At 41.7% G+C, this 24673-nt stretch overlaps 1 protein-coding gene and 1 long non-coding RNA gene across 2 annotated transcripts; one reads left to right on the forward strand and one right to left on the reverse strand.

Annotated features, from left to right (window-relative positions):
* Positions 1-1996: 1996 nt before the first annotated feature.
* Positions 1997-24228, reverse strand: LOC109523373 (indian hedgehog B protein-like). Its single transcript, XM_019882504.1, has 6 exons — positions 24210-24228; positions 22136-22138; positions 10109-10680; positions 8990-9147; positions 8651-8754; positions 1997-5181 (listed from the first exon to the last, which is right to left on the reverse strand). Exons 3-6 carry the CDS (start codon positions 10415-10417, stop codon positions 4517-4519), a joined length of 1236 nt encoding a protein of 411 aa, XP_019738063.1. The 5' UTR covers positions 10418-10680; positions 22136-22138; positions 24210-24228; the 3' UTR covers positions 1997-4516.
* LOC109523374 (uncharacterized) lies at positions 10726-14856 on the forward strand. The gene is made up of 4 exons (XR_002169751.1): positions 10726-11255; positions 12322-12567; positions 14347-14471; positions 14718-14856. It is a non-coding gene; the product is annotated as an uncharacterized LOC109523374 (long non-coding RNA).
* Positions 24229-24673: the final 445 nt, after the last annotated feature.

Below are 24673 nucleotides of genomic sequence, written 5' to 3' on the forward strand. Positions count from 1 at the left end.
TCATTCTTAAATCCTTATTCCCACTAAACATGGGCCATTGGTTGTTGTATTGTTTTGATTTTTTTTTTCATGGTGATAAAAGTGGTTTAACAGTGTTGCTAGGCAGGTTATTATGCATTCAAGTATCAGTCCGACTGTCAACAAAGTGATGCTTGCCTAAAAGCTTTCCAGCAATCTGCACCAATGAGAAGCTGCGACTGGTACTATAATAGTTAGGCAGACTTAATCACACTCTAATCCAGGGGTAGGGAACTCTGGTTCCTAGAGAGCCATATCCTGCCTGTTTTGGATCTCTCTTTCCTTCAACACACCTGATTCAATTGTTCAGGCCTTGACAGAGCTTGCTGATGAACTGATCCTTTGAATCAGGTGTGTTGTTGTAGGGAGGGACCTAAAACAGGCAGGATATGGCTCTTGAGGAACCGCAGTTCCCTACCCCTGCTCTAATCCAACATATTCAAACTGAGCCAGCTTCATTCACTCTTAAAAGGTGACTTGACATCAGCTCCTCCTACTTTCATCAACGACAACTTTGCTGACAAATGCAAACGTTTCCAAATATGCACCAGAGCTACTTGTTTTATTTTTGTATGGCGCCAAGCAATGATGATATAGCCTATATAGCGGTCACCATAATTGCCAACTGAGGATGCTACAGAGCGTTTTGTACTACAGGTTCTCCGCTCTTACATAGTCCAAAAACATTCACAGACTCGACCGAGATTCACATTTGTTTCTATTACTGTGTAAAAGTGAGAGTGAGGTGCGTGTATGTATGTGTACGTGTGTTTTGGAACAGAAATTCTTTATTTCTTGGCTTGTGTTACGGGACAAACCCCCTGGAAGGTGTGCGTCCATTTGACAGGGAGCTTTCCAGACAGGACAAACAAATTTGTGCTGGCTGGTGTTAACAGGTTCCAGACGTTATTGTGCATTTGTTGTGTATAAATGTAATTTGCCAAGTGACGACAGCTACATATTCGATAAAGATATGTGTATGTGAGTTAATGTGAGCATGCTGACTTCCCGCGTGTTGTTGTGTGAAAACCTTTCAATGCTACTGGGATTACTTTTGAGGAATTGTATGTTGTTGTTTTTTTCCCCATGCAAAGTTTTGTTCATTGATTTATTATTATTATTATTATTTTTTATAAGGGAGCTTTTGAGTAAATTTATCTTGAATATATATACACCACTCCTTGCCCTTGTGGTTATCCACCAAGCTTGCCTCAAAATATTGCCAGTGTATTGTGGTCCAAAAAGATTCAATTGTGATAATATGGAGGCAAGACATATAGAGACTTGACTTTTTTTTTTTTTTTTTAATCACAGCTCAGTGATTTGACCATGTGAGGTTTGCCTCACTCTCCATGTGCAACTTTACACTTTTGAGAACAATGGCTCCACACCTTTTTGTTTTGTTTTTCCAATTTATTTGATAATCATTTTGGTTTTCGATTGCTCTTCAAGCAAGCCTCCTGTGATTATGTAAGAGATAAAACATGTTCAAATATTAAAACATCTTCCCTACCTACCCGACCAATATTAAAAAAAAAAAAGACTTCAAACCTCCATCAGTTTCGACTTTCTGTCTTTTATTTGGAGCAAGCTTTGATTTGAGGATTTAGATTGCAACACCCCCTGCTGGTTGCTTCGATACATATTGATAGATCGTCATATATGCAATGATCGCTGCCACCAGCAGGGTGTACTCTGCCTAAAAGTACAGAACGTATCAGAAAGAAGAAGAAAAAAAAAACACAATCTGAATTGCTGTCCGTGGTACTGAAGCAAACCACCAGCCCACCCTGACACCACCTGATACTAACTCAGGCTCATCATTGCCTGCTCGTTTCTTCACTCGTTGTGCTTAAAGTGTCAAGACATTGTATGAACAAGCATATCACTTGTTTGTGTTATTACATGAAATTATTCAGAGTGATTTTCGTCCTGTTTTATCTCTTAACCTCATTTCGCTTGTAAAGAAAACACATTCTTGGTTGTAATAAAAACAACTTTATGTTAAATATTGAAAAAAAAGGAATGCACAACATTGCCCCATTTATATTCTTAAAAATAGATCTTTAAATAATTTCTCAGAAAATAGCTTCATATACATATTTGACAAATCTGTGCGTAGTGCTTCAGAGTTTCTCCATCCATCTCCATGAAGCACTTGCATCTGAAAATCAGTTACCAGCAGAAAATGTCACTTATTTAAAATTTCGATTTCATATATGTTCGCTAGAAACGTGGTTTGAAATCTATGGATGGAATGAAAACGTACATGCAAAGGAAAGCCATTAAATATAAAAAACTGCAGAAGAAAATAAGCACAATGGAGCACTATGTATAAAAAGCTAGTTATACAGTAGTTTAATACAGTCTGAGTCAAACATAGTTTGGTAGACTGACCAGAAAACTGAGACGTTCAATATAAAACATATGCACAGAGAAGTTTAAAAAAAAAATACTCCTGATATTAATCTGATCGTAAAGAAGATGCATTAATGAATCATAGAATTATGGTGGAAGCAGATGATCAACCCAGTTTAGTCACTTTCTTGCATCAGTGCAAGATTATTCCCTCCTATTGGACAGTCAGAATTCCCCATAGAGCTGCAAACATTAGCATGCGCCGTCTCAGTGGGACTCGATAGCCTCCCTATGGTTTGGGGGCGGGGGGTCGACTAACATGGCACACACCGATTTTTAGTAAGGCTACAAGATCATTTCACCATATATGATACAAAGGGAAACAAAATTGAATATCCCCAGGACAAAGTACTTCTGCATCTGGACAAGACCAACTATAGGTACTCCAAAATGATCTTTAAAATTATTTAAGAAATTATTAGTGGCCTGTAAACAGGCCATCATTCACAGAAATTAATACTTTGATTAGTCATTAGAATCACAGCTCATGGAAGCACTGGAACACCCCTTGGTGATGTGCTCAGCCCCTTGTGGTTTCTATTAAATATGACAATCTGGACCCACACGATCACATGTGTAGATTGTGCGATAGTTTTGCCGCAACATATGATACAATTGATGAGCATTGAATTGTGACATCATGATGAAAATAAAATTCAGTTTATTTTGGTTCGGTGTTTGAATAGTCCAAGATCTTTTAGGTGTCTACCTGGCCAGAATATTCAAGTCTGCTCCTTGCAAAGTCAAGCCATAGTTGACGGTACATCATTGTTTGGTGCACCAGTTGCAAAGGGAGTGAGGATAAACCCGTGCTGTCATGAATCTGCTTCAAATGAATCAAGAATACGTTTTATGTGATTACCCGCATAAAATAAATTAATCTGGCCAAACATTTGAACATTTTGCACTCTTGGGATTCTGAATGCAATCTTACCATTTTTAAACCATTTTTGCAGTCCAACAATTCTACTCTGCCTTGTTTGCAGCCAAGACAAATTCACAATAAACTCAACACATAGTCAAAAATATTCAAATAAATATCGTAAATATATTTTTGCTTACTGTTATGTCAAAAACAATACATCAGACAACAAGGGAAAAATATGAGTCAGTAAAGTGAGTAAACTTGACGTGTAATTACCTTAATGTCATTACTAAACTGCTCAAATAAACATTTACACTGTCTTTTTTCCATTCCTTCAAATTCATCTTTGCCTTAATGTCCTCTTCAACATCTGGAGTTCAAACAGGCCCTCCCAAAATGTATACTCATATTTTAACTTATAGTGATAGCGTCACTATGACTCATTTTGAAGAATAAAAAGAGTATAAATGAATGATGCACCTAATTGTTGACTTTTCTGTTCTCAAAATGCATCATAATAACAAATCATCGTCACTAAAAGGCTAAGGTGCTCCAAGGTAAAACTGAATGACAGACAAAACTCAATAAGGGGGATTCTTACACCAGAAGGTGGCATTAATAGCGTAGGATTTTGGAGTGCCTCTGTTGGATTTTTTTTTGGTCACTCATCCACAACAACAATTTGAGATCAGCGGTCACAGATGCTGAGAGAGGGCCTGGCTGCCGGTTTGTGTTGCAATTTATCCCCAAAGTCTCTGATGGGGTTGACAACTATGAAGTTCTTCCACATCAAACTTATTCAATCATGCCTTCACAAACCCACTGAGGCACAGTCATGCTAGATGACAATTATACTGCTATACACCCATTATTACAGTTGCTCAAGATGTCTCCCAGCGCTTTTATCCATATGGTGTGTGTCAGCATTGTGGCTGATAAACAAGTGCTTACTAATTTGTGGTTTACTGGCACACCTGAATCGCATTCGCGCCATGAACATGAAATTATGCACATTTGCAAAAGCAGTGATGAAATCGCAATTCATTTTCTCTATTGGTGTCTTACAGCATATCGAGACAAGTGGAGTGAGTAAAACAACACATTTCGTGTCCAAACCATTTTTTTTTTTTTTTTTTGCTATTTTGGTGGACAGCTGTTTCTGTGATTTGCTATTCTGATATACAAGCTGATTCAATAGATTTTGGTTTTCTTCTGTCAGAGTCCTCGCTCAGTTCCCAAAGGGTGGAAGTGTTTGGGGGCCAGTAGCATTTCCCCAACCTTCTGTAGAAGCCAGGGGTACCAGTGCACACCATCAGTTTGTTGTTCCTCAGCACCCATGAGGGTGCGGACAAAACGCAGTGGGGCTAGAACCCAGTGGGCCAAATGATGATTGTCCACAGCAGCGTAACAGGATGCCAACACGCTGTTCACGACTATAGACCCGTGCTGGGTCAGTGGGGCATACAACCCAGTGCTCTGCCTCTCCTCTACAAAAGTCACGACGGCTTTAGTTGCCTCCGTTCCTTGCGAGGTCAGTATACACTGACCCGGCTTCACCTCACTAGCAAAAGTTGTCCTCACTCCATCTTGGCTGAGTCCACCCACGCAGTCAGTGACAAAGATGAGATGTGCCGCCGTGAGCGTTATATTTAGTCCAGTGTTGGTTCCAATGAGAGTGAAGATCTTCGTGACGTTTGTCTGGAGATCCAAAAAGGCGAGTACCGGACTGTAGAGAAGCGAACCACGAGCGTCAGTTGTCGAGGAAGCCAAAACACGGTCACCGGGATGAAGGTCACGCATCTGTTTGGTGACTCCGCCCTCAAGGGTAACTTGAGCATCACCTGGGAAACAACCGCCAGTTTTGGCAGCGACAGAATGTTCTGTAAAATTGAGATGGGAGAAAATCAAGATGTGGATTTGATCATATGAAGGCATTTATTTTGTTCCTGTAAACATAAAAAGATATATCATAGAAACTTCTCTAGGAGCCTCGCTTGAACTTCCACATATGGTCATGCAGACTCTCAGTGCTCCATAACTCAAGTCAGACTTTGACACTGACTAAAGGCCAATATTATCTCAGCAGATTAGAGACAGACTGTTTAAAACGTCCTCAACATCTTTTGAGTCAGCATTCATGCACACATGCAGGATGATGTCTTCATCAAAATTTCCAATTTCCAATTGAAATTGGTTGCGCGTCAGCGATTACATTCATATTTAAAATAATGAATGGTAATGGAGACGCTTCAGTGTTGCTGAAGTGACAGCATAGTACACTAACATAAATGTTAAATCTCACAAGCAAACAGAAGACATGTTGAAATTCAAGAAGACTCACTTTAGGGATAACCAATATGAATGAGGCAACACCATTGAAGTTTCTTTTTTTTTTCGTTCTCGAGTGACTCTTGAAAGTGTTCATAGATCGTCAAACTACTTTCTTGTGGCTGAATACTTCTGAGTAAGGTGGCTCTTTAAGACACGGTGAGACGAGGTGGCAAGAGGAGGTAGTCAGCAAGAGGTAATGGATAACCAGCTGATTGTATCTAAGCATGGCCTGGGGTCAAATAGACAGGAAAGTATGTTTGGAAAAAAGCAAGTGAAAGGTGAGCACAGCTGAGGTAGAAAAAAAAAAGAATAGACTATAAATCAACGTTTTACACTATTTTCTGGAATCACATCAAATCACTTTGCCTGACTGATTTGAAATGAATCCACACGCATATTTGATGGATGCATGTGGGTGTCTTAAGTATGTCTTAAGGCGGGCAAATATTTGTCAAAGGTGTGTATCTCTGTAAGTATGCGGCTTGCAGAAAAGGAGGTCTGCAACCAGGAGGTGATAAGGCTCAGATAAGAGATTTGAAAGAAACCTACCGAGGGAAAAGCAACAGCAAAACAAAGAGAGAGTTAATCATCTCACAGCCTACTAACCTCAATGGACTGTTAGAATGTAGCTTGGCATCAAATAACTGGCGGTACCAGACATGGGCCTCGAAAATGTCTTAACTGTTCGAATAGCTTGCAATGGAATGTGTTCAACTATTGTTAGCGCTCAAGCCCCTAAATGATTTGTGTTTCATAAAGGGAATTGCTTCAAATCTACAATCGGTATCTTATCTGTTAGCTGATTATTTTGCAAGTGTTCCGCCTCCAAATGAGAGACAAGGAATATACTAGAATACAGTGTAGTATGTGCAACGCAATACATTTTCAGGGATAAAAATGACAGGTGCGAGGTGGGGGAGCATCCTGGACCGATCACAAACATAGAAGCTGAAAAGAGTTAAGCTTAGAGTGAACCCTAACCCATTTTTGTACACATTGAAGAGAAATTAAGAATGGTTCATTGACCGAACATGTGGTGCATGTTTTGCATTGTGGGAGGAAGTCACAGTCCCCACAGAGAAGCCACACAACATGCAAACCCCTTGCAGCAAGGCCCCCGCTGACACAGATGAAAGGAAGCAGTGCTATTGTACGAGACCCACTACTTGTGAATCTGACATTATGAAAAAAACTGCACAGTTGTACTTTTACAGTGGACCCCCGCATAGTCCCACTTTGGATTTTGCAAATTCACATACACATATGATCGGATTTCTTTCCGGAAGTTATCCTCCATCGTTTGTGGAAAAGATTCACCTATTTGTGATTTGCTATAACAGGGAAACAATATTGTCTATAGTATGTATGACATTTATTTTATTATAGCGTCTATTTTATTGGGAATACGACGGGTTATTGTCAGCCATAAAAATGACAAAAAGCCCCTGAGTCACTCCTCCAATCACAAATCTAACAGGAGCACTGTCAGATGCGTGATTGACAGTCAGGTGGAGTGGACAGACTTGATGGCCGCGCACATCTCTGCTCGGGCTCTGGATTGTTTCGCCAAACGAGGACTAAAAACAGCGTTAAAATCAGGCGAATCTGTTACCATAGCCCAGCGGAACGTCGCTAAACTTATTTATGACCGCCATTCATGTTGTCACTGTGGGGATCCAGCAGTTTCGGGTCAGTCAGAGAACCGGAGAACGACAAAGCTGCAACGCTCGCCACCATTGATGTTACTCCTGTGCTTCGCTGTGTAGTCAAATGTTCCTTGTTCTACACCAGACTGCACCGCGATAGCAATTCTTCATCACCATCATGATCCTCATCATCATCAGAATTGCTGACATGTATCGACCCATCCTGTGCATTATATATGTGTATGCTTAGGTGTAAGCTGTGTGTGTGGTTTTTTTTGGGGGGGGGGGTATAGAGATGTTTGAAGATGTTTCTAAATGTTTCTAAATGTTTAAAATGCCAGTAAACCGGTACATCATTTGTGATATATTCATGGTGTAAACTATTAAAGAAGGCATTTACAATTCCATGAAGCAGAGTGTCAATTATTCGCAGAAATTAGCTATTTGCAGACAGGCTCCTTCTGTATCCTTCATGAATCGCCACAATACAGTGTAAACTGATTTGGCTTTCCTGAAAGCCAAGCTAGCGGCTCACATCGTATTATCAAAATCAATAGTGCAATTGCTTTGGACATAATAAAATAACAATGAGAGATTTAAGAATATTCGCGACAAAATTACTGCATCTGACATTTTCATAGACTAATGTGACAGAAAACGGATGTCTTTTAGTGCGAGACCAAGAAACGCCCCAATTAATGCTCTCAATAGGCGACATAGCCAGCCAGCCAGAAGACAGACAGACAGACAGACAACGCCCCCAAAACACACACACACACACACACACACACACACACACACACACACACACGCGCACACACTTTTTAAATCAGCTCTGCAGTGAATTGTTAACTACGTATTTTACAAGCTTCATTATGGCTATATTGATAGACGGCCACAAAACAGTTCAATACAATCACACACAATAGTTCGCTTGCTTACCTGACTTGACACTACAATGAATATGGGCTTTGGATTCATAGTAGACCCAGTCAAATCCGGCTTCGACAGCAAGCCGAGCCAACATGGCATACTTGTTTCTGTCTCTGTGAAGATGAACATATCGTTATTACTGTGGCACTCTTCACCAAGCGTCTATTCATGTAACAACTTTATTTGTGAATATATAAGCCTGCTCATTAAAATCACCAAGTCCCATTCATCACTCTCTATCTCTGTCCACACACACACACACACACACACACACACACACACACACACACACACACACACACACACACGCGCACACACTTTTTAAATCAGCTCTGCAGTGAATTGTTAACTACGTATTTTACAAGCTTCATTATGGCTATATTGATAGACGGCCACAAAACAGTTCAATACAATCACACACAATAGTTCGCTTGCTTACCTGACTTGACACTACAATGAATATGGGCTTTGGATTCATAGTAGACCCAGTCAAATCCGGCTTCGACAGCAAGCCGAGCCAACATGGCATACTTGTTTCTGTCTCTGTGAAGATGAACATATCGTTATTACTGTGGCACTCTTCACCAAGCGTCTATTCATGTAACAACTTTATTTGTGAATATATAAGCCTGCTCATTAAAATCACCATTTCATGAAACACCATACTTCCAATAACAGGAATTTTCTCACGTTTAAATCCCAAAATCAATCCCACAAGACTTAATATTTAAGTTGGCTCATGGCTGTTAATACATATTGTGTTATTGTCATTGCCCACCTGTCTGAGGTGGTGATGTCAACAGCACGTCCTTCATAGTGCAGCGAGTCCTCTGAGTGATGGCCGTCCTCATCCCATCCCTCCGTCACTCTCAGCTTCACACCAGGCCACATGTTCATGACAGAGATGGCCAGGGAGTTCAACTTGTCTTTGCAGCGCTGCGAGTCGGTGGACACGAGAGATTAGAAAAGTCATTAAAAAGACTACATGTTCATGTGACAAGGCAAAGTGAAGCACTGCAGTAGCAATCAATTTCTGTCTTTACAATCTCCTGCAATGCACACCTCAAAGCTAATTATTTTACGATTCAGAATTTGAAAAAGCACCAATAAGTGTAAAAAAGCAATTTGACAGTAACACTCCAGTGAAAAGCTATTGTACCCAAAATGATACAATGCTGCTGCAGCTTTTTTTTTTTTTTTTTTATGTAAAGATCAGAAGATCTGTTGGAGAAAGTTAATGAGTTCATTGTGATGGTCACAGATTGCTGAAACAAAGTGGGGAGCACACCGCAAAGAAAGGTAAAAAAATAAATCAATGTTTATCCCAGATCAACATTGATAAATGATCTTCCCCAAAATTTCCCAATTATAGGGCACATACACATACCTCAAAAATAATAATTTGACTTTCTCCATCTGCCAAGGTTTTTTATCTATTGGCTTAATGTAATATTGTTTAAAAAATATGTATATTTTTTGTGCCCATCCTTGCCCATGCCTAAATGGTTGGCGCTCCTCTAAAATTACATCACACTGAATCACTTTTCTGTACAGCGCGTGGCCTAAACATTTAAGACAGGTCAGAAAAGCTGTTCATCATTCAGGTATAATCCCAGCAGTCTTTCTCCAGAACCAAAGCTTCGGAGTTGAAGCTATGAATCAATGAAATAAATCATTCTGGTTTAAATATTCAACTGACAGCAAGCATGGAGCAAAGAGTTTAATGTGACTGTGAGGTTTGCTCGTTTTGAAGTGATTCATAGACACGGTTAACCATACAGGACCTAAATCACTTGCATGGGGTAAATGCGCGTCTCCGTCCGCACATGAGCACTGCAAAGTGTTCCCAGCTCTCCTCCTTCATCTTCCTCCTCCTCATCATTTGCTTCTTTCTCACCTGAGTCATGAGCCGATCCGCGCCCGTGTCCTCTTCATCCTTGAAGATGATATCAGTGTTGTAGTTGGGTGTCAGCTCTTTGAAGCGCTCCGAGTTGCGCGTAATTTTGCCCTCGGGCCGCCCGCTCGCACCCAGCGTCTTCTCGGCCACATTCGGGCTGAATTGCTTGTAGGCTAGCGGGATGAGCTTCTTCGGAGGCCTCCTCTTTCCGTACCCCCTCCCCGGTCCGCAGCCCTCCGAGGCAGGTGCGAGGAGGAGAAGAACCATGGCGCACAGAGAGGCGGTGAGAAGGAGGAAGGGGATCCGCATCGCCCCGGGAGGAGGGAGGACTCTCCCGAGGGAGATATGCGTCTTCAGTACGTCTCCGGTTCACCTGTCGAGTCCATGGTCCTGGACAGCCGCATTCAGTTTGTCCCCAGATCACTCTACTCCAGCGGGTACCTCAGCATCAGTGCACCGATAAATTCCCACTTGAATGGAAAAAGTTCGCTGGCTGTGGCTCGTGGGTGCGCAGGCTATAAAGTCCGTGGATTTAAACAAACAGGTTCAAAGTCGATGAGGTGGGTGGAGGCCTCGGGTTGCCGGTCCTTGGACACATCCCTGACACACACAGAGAGAGAGAGAGAGATAGAGAGAGAGAGAGAGAGAGAGAGAACAGCGGCAACTGCCCGTCCACGTTTTTAATGTGGTTGTCTTTCCTGTCTCTTCTTTTACTCCGCGAAGTGTCACGACATCCCCCGTGGTTGTGAGGTTTTTGATGCTCCCAGCGAGACGACAGCGCGCAACAGGCTGCAGCTTTCCACTTGAATCCACTCCACTTGAGTGATCCACGACGAACTGTTGCCATTTCAGACCGCACCCTGCCAGTCCTGCCCTCCTCTCCCTCTCTCCCTCATCTGTCCCCGCTTTGCCACCCACCCCGCCTCTCGACTTGGGCACAGTGCGCACGGGAGAATCCTGTGCACACGCACGCACTTATAGACTCACATAAGCACACTGCACTGCCTTGGCAGGCATGCAACAAACTTCAGCTTTGTCCTTCAATGCCGCCACTTATCACTGTCAGCTTTGTCTTTGGTGTTTTTGTGCCCTTGTTGTAGTCTTGTCACCAATTTATTTCCCGGAGGAGCAGCACAGTCTACTAGTGGTAAGCCTGTCTGCTTCACAGTTCCAAGGTTCCGAGTTTGAATCTTGGTGTGTACAGTTTGATGTCGTCCTTCTTATGCGTTAGTTCCAAAAACCATGCATGTGAGAGAAATTGTCCATGTAGGTAAATGCGAGTGGGACCGGTTGTTTGTCTACCTGAGTCTTGCAACTGGCTACAGCAATCTGCCGGGTGTACCCTGCCTCTTGCCCAAAGACAGCGATCAGCTCCATCTCTGATAAGGGTATGCGCTGTAGAAATTGGGTGGATAGATTTCCCTGGAATACACTATTTGTGAGAAATTGTACTGGTGTTGTAGTGTTACAAGCTGCTGCCTTTTGTGCAGATTGCATGGGTTTAATTCCCAGGCAGGTACCCCAATTTTCAGGATTTAAAAAAAAACAAGTGGGTTGCATCAAGAAGGGCCTCATAAAAAAAATAAATAAATAAATAAAATAAAAATAAAATAAATAAATAAGTAAACAAATCATGAAAGTGACCCTCTGGGGCGACCCCTGATGGGACAAGCCAAAATTTGCAACAACTAAAGCCATAATTATGTCCCCTGGTTATGAATAAATACAGAACAATTTACTGTCTTCCAGGAAGACTCAAAACGATGTTGGAGGGGCTATGTGAGAATTGTTTTCAGTTTATCTGGCAAAACCATTTGTCGGGTCAGAGATGACTGATGTTGAACCTGAAAGAGGTTCTTCTAGCCCATCCAGTAGGTCTCCCACCGAACTCCTCCAGCCATGCATTTTTGGACCCTGCTTTGTAGACTGGGGCAAAACCATGCTTGGGCAGAAAGGGCCAGCCCCAAATTGTTTTCATAAAGTTGGAAGCACAAGATTATCCAACTTTGTGGTGGGGATGCTCAAGATTTAACATGCATGCATGGCATCAATTGTGACATCCACTAAAACCCATCAAATGTAGGTGAACACCCAAAACAGGTATTTGGAGGAATCTGTGCATGAAATGTGCATTACATGGTATTGTTATGGTGATGTTAATATTTGGTGATGGTCATATTTGCCTTTTTTTTTTTTTTTTTTTTTTTTTGCAGGTAGTCTGATTCCCAAAATGGTATGCATGGAATTGTCCAACGTTGAGGCTCAGGCGCAACTAAGGGGGCAAATCCAACCAGCGTTCAACCAAGAGGGCTAATGGTCCTCTTGAGCAAGGCACACAAACCTCAAAGTGGTCCTGGGTGCCCTTTGTTGGCCCCTGCTCCAGTGTGTCACAAGTTGTAGAGGGGTTAAATGCTGAAAAATCCTTGAAGATTTCATTATAATATGCCAAAAGGTCAAAGGTGAGTTGCGTGAACAGGAAGCAGGCCTGAAGCTTTGCTTGACAAATGATCAGAATTTTAGGTGCAACATATCATGTGGTCACTGGCTGACTAACTGAAACCTTGATTGTCTCTTTTCCTGAACAAATTAGCTCAAATAGCCCCGACAATCATTCGAAGTAATACAGTAATCTAGATTAATTGAACACACACGCACACACACAAACACACACACACACACACACACACACACATCCCTGCAAACACAAATAACACATTTTAACACACTTGTTTTTTAACACCAGCAAACACAGCCCCTCGAAATTAGCTCCTCAAATATTTACCTGCAGAAATTCAGTGGTCTCCCCCCAGTTTCTCTGGCCACCTCCTTTGAATGAGCTGAACTGTGCACAAGACTGAATGTGCACACACTTTATGTTTTATTATTTGCGAGCGTCAACACCGTAAAGTATTTTAGCAGCACTGCTACGTTTCATGTTGCTTGATGGAGGGCAGACAACAAAGAGAGATTCACATAAACGGCAAACAGCCAAACATAACCGTGTTTACTTTTGAGCTGAAATAGAACATCAACTGACACTTGTGTAGAACTTTCCAGCAAAGGCCCATACACGCTGGCTGAGGAAATCAAACTTTGTCATAAAGGTGTTAGTGTTTCCTTTGAGTTGCTTCCAGCTTTGTGAGGGAAAGGCTCTCATATATAATCTTAGAAGTAATTATTGCTTTGGAGACCCAGGGTCTGGCTACAGAAGTCGCTGCAGACAAAGATACACTTTTGCTGCTCCGATGCAAGAAGCACAACCATAAATTCATTCACCTCCACTCAATCAGTGATCCATGTGGACAAATTGCTTTCCTGCTGTTGTTAAGATTACAGCTTGTAAATCACGACGGTGGGCTTCAAGCTGCACCGAAGGGAAGCAGAGACCAAGTTGGTGATCGTGTTGAAATAGTACAACACTTAAGGAGCCCTTTGAATGCATCACATAAATGTTATGTCATGCCCGAATAGTAAACTAGAATTTCAAGAGTTATGAAGAAAGCTAAAAAGAATAATTAGCAACAATGTGCGATTGAATAAGGTTAAAATATGATTATTGGTTTGGTCACTGAGTGTTCTCCTTGTGGCATAGCATGAGAAAGAAAACATGTTTGTTTTGGATTGTGGAATTTCCGAATCTAAAGGAGACCTTGAATGTCTCAGATTTGTCTCGGTTTGTATTGGACTGACTTGTAAATACATGTGGGGGGCTGTTAGTCTTTGTGTGTAGCCAAAAGATTTATTGGAAGTGAGACTTACAAAAAAAAAAAAAAAAAAAGATACTTTGAGTGATTTCACGAGACACAGGGAACACAGGGAAAAGAAAGTCTGACCTTATTGTGTGATAAGTTACTGTTTTGGTAACATTGTGAATAGGATGTGCATTTTTAAGATAGTCAATTGTAATGTTGAGCAGAGTCACGTAAGTACTTTGCCAACAAGCACCCAACTTGCCACATGGACTGTTGTTAGTTCTCTCGTGGCCTGATCTATTCAGGTATAGTCAAACTCATTCAGCCTTTCAGCGCGGTTGTGTTGCATGGGTCGAAACATGTGTATCAGTTGTTGATCAGTGTATTTAAATGACAACTGGCTTAATTGATCCGATTTGTCAGTTTACAGGTCAGTCACAGACAGATATCATAACATACATTCAACTATGTTTCCTTGCCCTGGGTTGACCTTTGTTTCATGATATGCACTGTCCACATCCTGTAAGTGTATTTCCACTTCCACAGTAAACACATGCGCCATTTCGAATGACATGCACAACTGCAGAGCCACTGATATTTGAGCATTCCCGCGCTGGTGTGCTCATGCGTTCAACCGCACGCATGCAACAGCAGCAACTATATGCAAATTTGTGAGTATCCACATTTGCTCGACCACATGTTTTCCTGCGACTATCACATTTAGTGGGTTGTGCGTGAGTGTGCGCTTGTGTGTGTGTGCCATCCTTCCTTTGAAGATCATAAATACAGGCGTGGCTCCAGCCAGGCACGCTGCCTATTCAGCGCGGCTGTCGACAATGCTTCAGAAGTGGTCACATTTTCTCATCCATCCTTCCTTCCTTTCATCCGTCCATCTCCCAACTCGTCTTCGCCTCAAGACGCCACGCTCTTTCATGGAGGAAACAATCCCACCAGACAAAACCAGATTGTGCCCCGCTTCCTGGCTTGGTTTCTTTTTCGTGTGCCTCTTTGGACGGACTCCTTCAATGTTACTGCTATGGATCACATCCTTGAAGGTATGAGCTCCAGCACTCATGCAGGCCAACAAATGCACACGCGAACCCACGCATATCCAAGGCATGTGTTCACAGTGCACATTCACATGGTCACACTCACACGCACAGGAAAAAAAATAACAACCAGCATCAGTCTGCTTTCTCATTGATGTTTGTTAAAGTTATTAATTTTCTCCGGAAAATAAGAGGCCACAGTGGCAGGACAGAGGAAGATGGGTGCCAGGCCCGTAATCTCTTTTGACTTTTATCCACTGACGCTGGAGCCCAATGAGACAGCGAAGAGGGCCTTTACATGGGCACTAGGGTTACCCACGCATACCCAGGGCTGTAACCAACACCGATTTTGACTGAGGAAAAAAGAAATGAAAGGAAATGTTGAGGAAGAAGCAAAGTAAACAAGACGGAGTGCGAAAGAAAACTAGAGCAGCGGGGACCAAATTAAACAGGGCAATGTGGGACACATCGGAAAAATTAGGGCGTAAGTGTGGAGCTTTTCGGGGTGAGAGTGACGACATGGCACATTATCTGGTAAACAAGTGAGTTTGGGTTGTTTTGCAGGCAGTAGTAGCTAGCGTGTTTGTGGCTTGTGGCAGATTGTTGTAATGGGGGTTAAAGGACGTTATGCTCAAGGTAACAGCAGCTGGTGGCTAAAACCACCATCCCTCTTCCTCCTCCTCCTTCCCTTTTTTGTCTCTCCACACACTCCAAGGCCCAACCCCTGACCACAATAAACACCTAAAACTACATCTTTATACACAGGGCCTCTAAGTATTTGGAGTGGCCCAGCCATAGATCTCAAAAGTCTTGTTCTTCCAAGACATGTGGATAAAGTTTGACTGGATGTCCACTCTGAAAACACAAATCTTAACTGGTGAGCGTCGGACTTTTACGCATACATTTATTTATTTATTTCTTTTTGCCTTTTGAGAAAGCCAGTAGAAACCACAAAACCGTACTACCAACAGTAAAGCAAGACATCAGTGCCATTCGTGTTAAGGCTAGCTCAATGTAGTGCAGTTGGCTAAAGGGAAAGTAAAAGCAGGATGATATATAAGTAGACTAAATGTGGATCAGAGTTAGCGGGTAAGGCTAGCCACCGCATGGCTAAAGCAAACAAAAAAGCTGGGCCAAGGGACTGAAGTTCATTCTGCTGCGATACCAAGCACATGAAAACATGCACACACGCACACGCACACACACACACACACACACACACAGTCATATATCCGTGGTTAAGCTTTCATGCATGCCGTCAAGACGGCAGGTCATAAGCTTATTCCCTAGAAAATGTCTGGCTGTGCAGATTGACACAAGGAGTTGTTGTAGTGATTGCTGGGAGTACAAACACTAGCCAGCTGCACACAAATTACTACTTCTTAATGCACTTGAATCCCATATTAATAATTACATGCGAAAAGTCCCAAAATAGGAGATTTTTGGGTTGGGTCTGAGAAGAATCTTTCGAACCTGCACACATATATGAAGATTTGTATGAGGTTCCGTAATAACAAGCGCAACAGTTGGTTCAGGCCAACAATAATGTAGTCAATGTTCTTTTCATGTCAATTGAGGTTTCATTCTCCCCCTCTTCCTCTTGACCCCCCCCACACCCCCACCCCGCTCTCTCTAACTCGCTCTTTCGCTCTCCTGAGTGTGTGCCACATCTGTGGGCTCTGTGGTGATGTTTCTCCGCTCAGAATGGATTCACCAGCTCAAAAACGTCCTTATTATATTTATATTTTACTACACCACGAGGAAAGCCATGCCAGCTGGGCTAAGGAACCTTGGTCAGAAAACAGGGAGAGAAGTGGGGGTAGACAATTGACAAGGAGTGGGAGATGAGTGGAGGGATCAAAGAAGAAGTAAAACAAAAATAGCGGACGGTCAGATTGACGTGCAAAGGCATTGAGGCGTATGTGATGGTGCAAGAGTATGTAGGTTAAAGAGTTGACAAAAAGTCAATGGGCTCTCATATGTTGGATACAGTGGCTGACACGATCATACGATGTTATAACATCATACCTTGAAATGAACATTGCTGGATCATTGTAGTGTGTGCGAACTCGACTACCGTATTGGCCCGAATATAAGATGGTGTTTTTTGCATTGAAATAAGACTGAAAAAGTGGGGGGGTCGTCTTATATTCGGGGTCTAGACGTTATACCCATTCACGAGGCTAGATGGCGCCAGATATCATTGAAGCGAATGCTGAACTTGACTCCCCAGGCCAAAGCGAACCCCTGTCACGAAGAATAAAAATAAAAATAGCGGTAGCACGAAGAAGAAAAATAAAAAATAGTGGTAAGAAAGAAAAGAAAAGAAAATAATAGGAGATAACAGAAAATGGAGAAACGTCGCGACAATCTGGAGAAAAGTGGGTCGAAGATCGGCCAGGTTAACCGGCAGCTGAGAAGTTATGATGTAATTTACATTTCAAAAACCAGAAGCCATTCATTTACGAATGTGACTGCACTTTAGTTTACATATTTAAATGTTAAGATATTAAGATTTGATTGAGGCAAAATAACATGCTTTTTCTCTCAAATATATTGTGATAATCATTTGTTTCAGATGTACTGTAATTATTTTCTGTATAAAAATTTATTTGGTGTTCAAAAAGTATTTTTTCAAACTTGAGTCTTGAAAAAGAGGGGGTCGTCTTATAATCAGGGTCGTCTTATATTCGGGCCAATATGGTATTTAGCGTTGTTGCATCTACTTTAGTGCAAAAGTTGACCAGAATTTCTGAATTTATAGAGGGTGAGGTAATATATTTATGGGCCAGTTCTAGATTTGAGCAAATAGGGTATTCATCCATCCATCCTTTCCTCATTAGGGTCATTTGTGAGCCGGAGCACATCTTAGCTGAATTTGGGCAAGAGGCGATTCACACCCTGGACAGCTTGTCAGCCAATCACACCACCACCCGAACCCCAACCCCGGTCAAATCGGGCCTGATATAATATTACTGGCAGTAGTTTATTTTCCATGCAAACTAGTTCAACGTTCAGTTCACACATTTTAACGAGTTCAGTTCATAGTTCATACTTCACCGCAGCTGTGTGTACGGGGGTGTCAAATGGGAAAGTGAGCCCATACTTTCTGCGTGGGACCGCTACACTACCAATGACCCAGGGGTTCAACACACTACACGAGAATATAATGTATTCAAGGACACCACATCCCTCCTTGTTTAATGTTTTTTTTTTCCGAACACTCCGGATAGCGAACACTCAGAACTTCTGAACAGTCATTGTTCTTATGTTATTCAGAAGAGACATAAGACTTAAAAACCTAGTTGACGTGGTTGCCTTTGAGTTATGATTGAGCTTCAAATTAGAGGGTTGTACATGGTTAAGTAGTGGCTGTGCAAGAAAATAAATAATCCAACTGAGCAAAGTCTAGTTTTTATTAACCGTTTTGTATCTGGATATTCGACCTCAATTTTCTTTTGCTCCTCTAGTCCAGTTGTAGGGGCTGCAGTGTAAACATCCAGACTCCTATCTCTAGCCACTTTCTCTCCTTCCACAGAGGGTACAGTGACGTTCCCAGGCCAACTGGTAGACATAGCCTCTCCAGCATGTCTCGGGACACTTCACCAAAGTCAAAAAACAGATCTCTCAATCTTGTGACAAAGGAACTAGCAAGTATTCAGAAAAAAAAAAAAATCTGTGAATTCAAAAGGACAGAAGGATGGAAACGAGGAAGACTCACATTTCCTACCAACACAAATACGTGCTAGGAAGAAAGACACACAGCGGAAAAGAAAACAGCGATAAAGACCACAAGAAAGTGGAGAAAAGGCGAGACAGAGCAAATAAGAGAGATGGCCTGCTCAAAGACTGGTACTGATCAGTGGCTCACTCTGTGATGCGGCTGCCAGGTTCCAGCCCAGCGATTGGTCAACTGCATAACTCAGAACATGCATTGCCACAATCCCTCAACGCCACTTCAATGCCACCGCACTGGTTCACCACTTTGTGGCTCCAAGAAATGCCGGCTGGCATGAGCAACATATCAATAAATTCATTACACATTTATTCTAAACTATTTCTCAAGTTGCACTGTTTCACAGGAATGCTATTTAAAGTGATTTGATGTGCCAATGTGTTCTGAAGTTTATAGCATTGATCTATTTTGTGGTGAGACAGCTGTTCGATCAGGGGGCATCGGTCTCTCAGGTCCGTGTCCATGCAAAATTTGGGGGGAGGGGGCGAAGCATGATTATGAACTACATTGGTAAGTTTTTTTTTTGGGGGGGGGGGTTGTATTTTTACTCCTAGGCTCCCCCTACAGGTAACATTGAATTTAATTTCAAGAAATATATATGGGTAAACAGTACATGGAGACTATCTGAAAGATGCATTTGTTAACCGACAGCAGCTAAGGCTGTAACTCAATTTCTCTGCGTTGTAACAGCGTGTCTTGAAATAAACATGATCATTTTGCTTGTTGTTTGATCATGTTAGTGTGTGGCATTGTTTGAACAAGCACTACATACAATTTTGAAGAGTAACTTTGGCATAAACATTTGTGCTAACGCTACGTGAGAGCTGTCCAGGCAATGGCATAGACCACAAAATAGGTTGCCATGACAATGACAGAGACACTATTCTCCTTATTATAAGCTATGTCTTTGAAGCTTTTATTTTAAGAGTAAATTGCTACATATTATTGCTTTAAGTAATTAAAAGGCCACAAGCGCTGTGAGTCATTTCACTGAGGAACTACAGAAATAATTATCATGGGATTACTGTAACACAACAATATTGCTGGAAAAAGAAACTCAAGTGACCTCCAAGAAAAAACACTTGAAATAATTAAAGTCAAATGGAATTATTTATTCTAAAAACATGATCAGTCCAGCAGATACACTCATTGGACATGAATGTGTTCTTCTTAAGGTCTGTTCTTGTTCATCCGTTTTTGAAAGACAAACAATTGCTCTGAAGAGGACGAGTCACTCCGACTGACTTTAATTGAAAATGTGGTAAAAAATTTGCTGTTGGATTTGCGCCACCTGATGTATCACAAAAAGTTTATTTTATGTTATTTTTCTATATTTACAGAAAAAAAAATCACTACCTTACCCAGTGGAACCTGTCAATGAAGAGCATGAAGGTGATGTAAGAGCCACTTTTAGCGGGACAGACTTCGAATCAAACCTCCAAAATCGGGTTTGTGGAAAGACTTTTTCTCACAGGTATGTTTAATATTTGCTTGAAGTTGAAGTCTTTCTGGAATTGAGCAAAACATAATGGCGAGCCTACCATGTGACTCTTGAGCAAATTTCTGCTTCAAAACAGCACATCTGTGCCATTGAATGGAGTAACTGAAAAGTCAGTTCATCAGCCAGTGCATTTGCGTTATTTCTATGTTCACAAAAGGCAAAAAGCAAAAAAAGAGAGTATGGACCTGTTCCTGGATGGTGGGGAGAGGGCGGTATGAACTATTCTGCCAAACGAACTTGATGTTACGAATTTTTTTAAGAACACATTTGCGAATCAGCTACTAGCTTCACAATTTGCAAACAAAGTGTGAGTTTAAATGATACGTATACTTATCCTATATTTCCCCTTTTGTTGAAGTCACTTTTGAAATACTGTGCATTGTGATTGTCTGCACCACGTCCAGGCTCTCATCATAAGTATGAGGACACTGTCTTCCCATTGGTCAGCGCCGAAGTACCGATGGAAGGAGGACGTAGGACATCTCACACTATTTGGCAAGACAAACATAAATTCTGACATGCCAGACTTTCGTCGTCGCGGTTGTGAAGCGTCCCAGACGCCTCACCATCAGTCATTGTGTATGTCACACTACACGGACTACGGCGCGTCAAGACAACTCAAAATGGACTACGGGATACAACGTTTGTCCGCGACAGGTCTATAGGGTCAAAACCACTCTGTAGTCGTGAAGTTTGTCGTCGACTTTGGCCTTCGTGACTCCTCAGAGTGCTGAGTCGACAATCTGGTTGGTTTGAAGAAGACACAGCCATTTCTACTGTGCGTGCGTGCGTGCGTGTGTGTGTGTGTGTGTGTGTGTGTGTGTGTGTGTTTGAAGACAGCACTCAGGATTCTGGAGGCCTCGGGAAAAGTACATTCACATGGCAACACATAAAAGCTGATGCCTAATTGGACAAAAAAAAAGCCTGTACAGCCTAGACAGAGGCTATGAAGTTTCTTTTCATGTAAGGTACACCGTGTTTGGGCCATCAGAGAATGTCTTGAAGGCCGTGAATGCTCACCACTGGTCAACATAGAAGGGCTTCTTTCCTCGTCATTCCAATGGCAAGAGCTGAGGACTCTGCCGTTTGGAAGTATGTGTGACATCATCGGGAGATGTCCCATAACACTCTCGTGTTCACGTATGGGGAATTCGTAGTCGTCAGTTACATACCGTATTTTCCGGACTATAAGTCGCAGTTTTTTTATAGTTTGGCTGGGGGAGCGACTTATACTCTGGAGCGATTTATGGGTGAAATTATTAACACATTATTATATCATTGCACATGTTATTTTCACATTAAACCGCAAGAGGCCGCTCTAGACCTGTGTTGATAAAACCACGATGAGTCTGACGTAAGTGACGTAGAAGAGGAAGCGCTGCATCTTCTCCCTCCGGAGTTGGTGGAGTTGTTTTAAAGTGACACAGAGGATGAAGATTTCATTGGATTTAGTGATTTGGAGTGACATTGATGGTTTGGTGAACTTGTTAGCATGTTCTTTATGCTATAGTTAACTGAATAACTCTTAATATGTTACTTGAACATACCAGGCACGTTCTCAGTTCATTGTTTATGCGTCATGTAATGTTAGCATATCGTACACTTATTCAGCATGTTTTTTTTTAAATTTTTATTTTAAATTGCCTTTCAAGATGGCATGTATGTTCTTGGTGTTGGATTTGATCAAATAAATTTCCCCCCAAAATGCGACTTATACTCCAGTGCGACTTATATGTTTTTTTCTTCTTAATTATGCATTTTTTGGCTGGTGCGATTTATAATCCGGAGCGATGTATAATCCGAAAAATACGGTACATATTAGTGGACTTCGTGAAGAAGTGAGAGAACCCATATAAGCACAGCAAGAACATGGAAGTCCACTAAAAAAAAACCCCAACAATATCTTATCATTTTAAACATGATGAGCTGTAGCAGAGGTCAACCCTTTGTCGCCAACCTCAGTCATTTGTGACACAGAGTGGGATGGAGGAGTGTGTAGGTTACGGGAGAAACGGAAACATAGACAAAGCGACACGCACTAAGAATCACGGGCTCTGCTGACCATAAACGACATGACTCAGACAAAGTCAACATGTTCGATGACATCAGTGACCATCCGCTCCAATGTTTGAGCTTGAAATGCTTTGATACACCAAACAACCTTTATTTGTACAAACCCACATAGACCAGAGGCGGAAGCGTCATGAAACCAGAACAATTAGGAGGGTAGGTTCCATCAAAAAACATGTTGTGATTCAAATTATTACTACGTTAAAAAAAAAAAAAAACAATGTGCTTTAATCTGGATATTATTTACAAACTTTGATGAATTGTTTCTCTCAAATCCAAAACAGATTTGTCAAATTGAATAGTGGAGAGCTGCTTGACACAGCTGAGAGGTGCCACAGGCGTTTTGCAGGGACCAGAAAATATAATTAACACTTAGACTATAATTTGTGGTTGATTAGATCTGTAATGTCCCTTCCAGAGTGGACAAGATGTACAGTATTAAAGCACAGTTGATAATTTCGCTTCAGCCATGGTTAGAAATGGAAGCTGCAAGGGACCTTTTAAAAAAATGACACAATGAGGGAAGGATGGGCGTTCGCAACGATCATGAACTGCTGAACTAATCGAGATCTGGCTTTTTAGAAAATACCCATTGTAATGTTCGAACTCTGCGTGTTTGTAGGAATTTAATTTTGTGTGACTTATTCCCATACCTTTAGATGTGGAAGTTTGGGGTTTGAAGGCGCGGTTGTCTGAATGAGGGGTGGGATAGGCAGGCAGGGGTGTTGGAGTGTTCAAACAAGCAGCCTCTAATCCTGACACGATGCCTCTGCCAATTATAAATGCTTCAAACACGACCGGTGGGAGGAAAAAACATGACCAGGGAGACCAGACGTGCACCGGGGCGTATTTAGCTACATACAGGCAGACTGTAATTATATATTTGGGAAAAAGAGAGATTTTGTGACGTTGAGTGAAGGCAGGTGGACGGAAATGCAGAAACTAAGTAGCTGGCTGGCAGGAATTACTGTAAATGATTGATAGTTATTCAAAGTAAACCTAAGGTGAAACCGGTCTTCCGGGATTTGATATACTGAAAGAACTGATTGGACAATGGGAATGAAGGAACAGGACATGGTAGTCCTGAGGTGAAACCAATCGTAAATATTAGCCTAATAAAAAGCTTTCAAAATAAAACTGGACAGCAAAACAAAAAACAAAACAAAAACCTGTTCTAAAAAAAGCTTATCTCGACATCCTACCTTGCTTGGATTTTGTCACGGTCATTAATGGCTTCGTTATACTCGTGGTATAGAGGCTCGCAGCCCCTTGTGGGACAATGGGACAACCCAAAAGTCACAGCATCTTTAATGCCATTCTCAATTAAAGATGAAAAAAAGACATTTCGAACAAAGGTAAGCTGTAGGTGGATCTACTTGTGGTCTGCAGTAAATAGTTTTTATGTAGCACTGAAAAAGAAATCATAATAAAAACAAAACACCTTGGTGAGGGGAAAACAATAACGATTCAAATAAAATTATGAAAATCAAATGTCCAAAATTAGCATAAAGTCATTCACACAGGAGGTCTAACGATGAAAAAGAAAAAAAATGTCTGTACTAAATGGACTGACACATGGACAAAATTGTTGGGACCCCTTTTTTACTGAAAGAAAAATAAATTAATACGTTAAAAGTAGGTTGGCACGGTGGTTTACTGGTGAGCATGTTTGCCTGCGAGAGGTCTGAATTAATATATAAATATATATATATATATATATATATATATATATGTCCTGTGTGGAGTTTGCATGTTCTCCCCGTGTCTGCGTTGGTTTTCTCCAGGTACTCCGGTTTCCTCCCATATTCCAAAAACATGGATGGCAGGTTAATGGAGCACTCTGAATTGTCCCCAAGTGTGAGTGTGAGCGTGGATGGTTGTTTGTCTATGTGTGCCCTGCGATTGGAATGATGGGCAACCAGTTCAGGGTGTACTGCGCCTACTGAAGACAACTGGGATAGGCTCCAGCACGCCCTGCAACCCTTGTGAGGAGAAGCGGATCAGAAAATGGATGGATGGAAGGATGGATGGATCCATACAGAGAGCGAGAGACACAGAGAGAGAGAGAGAGAAAACAGTTGGACACAAAAACCTAATGAGACAGGCATGAAAAAAGGGCCACAAGGAGAATATCATAAAACTAAGCCTATACACTGGGCAGCACATTTCACTCTAGAATAGCTTGATGTTTTTGAGATTCCATTCTAACCTGCACATTTTTTGTCCTTGGTCATTTCCGATGAATTCCACTTTGTCTAAAACAACGGCGGTGCAATCTGACACTGATGTCTTGACCTTGGAGATCACTTTGAATTTCTTTGGAGGGTGTTCTGTGCTCTTTTGTTACCATTTCTATTATCAGTCTAAATTTGTCATCAGTTTTCCTCCTCCGGCCACGTCCAGGGAGGTTGGTGACATTTTTCAAACTTGTGACTAATATGTGCAACTCCTGTCACAGGAATATCCAGCTGCATGCAGATTGTCTTGTAGCCTTTACCTTGAATGTGATATCGTATT

Source organism: Hippocampus comes, unplaced genomic scaffold, assembly GCF_001891065.2.
Source record: "Hippocampus comes isolate QL1 unplaced genomic scaffold, H_comes_QL1_v1.1 scaffold111, whole genome shotgun sequence".
NCBI classification, from domain to species: Eukaryota; Metazoa; Chordata; class Actinopteri; order Syngnathiformes; family Syngnathidae; genus Hippocampus; species Hippocampus comes.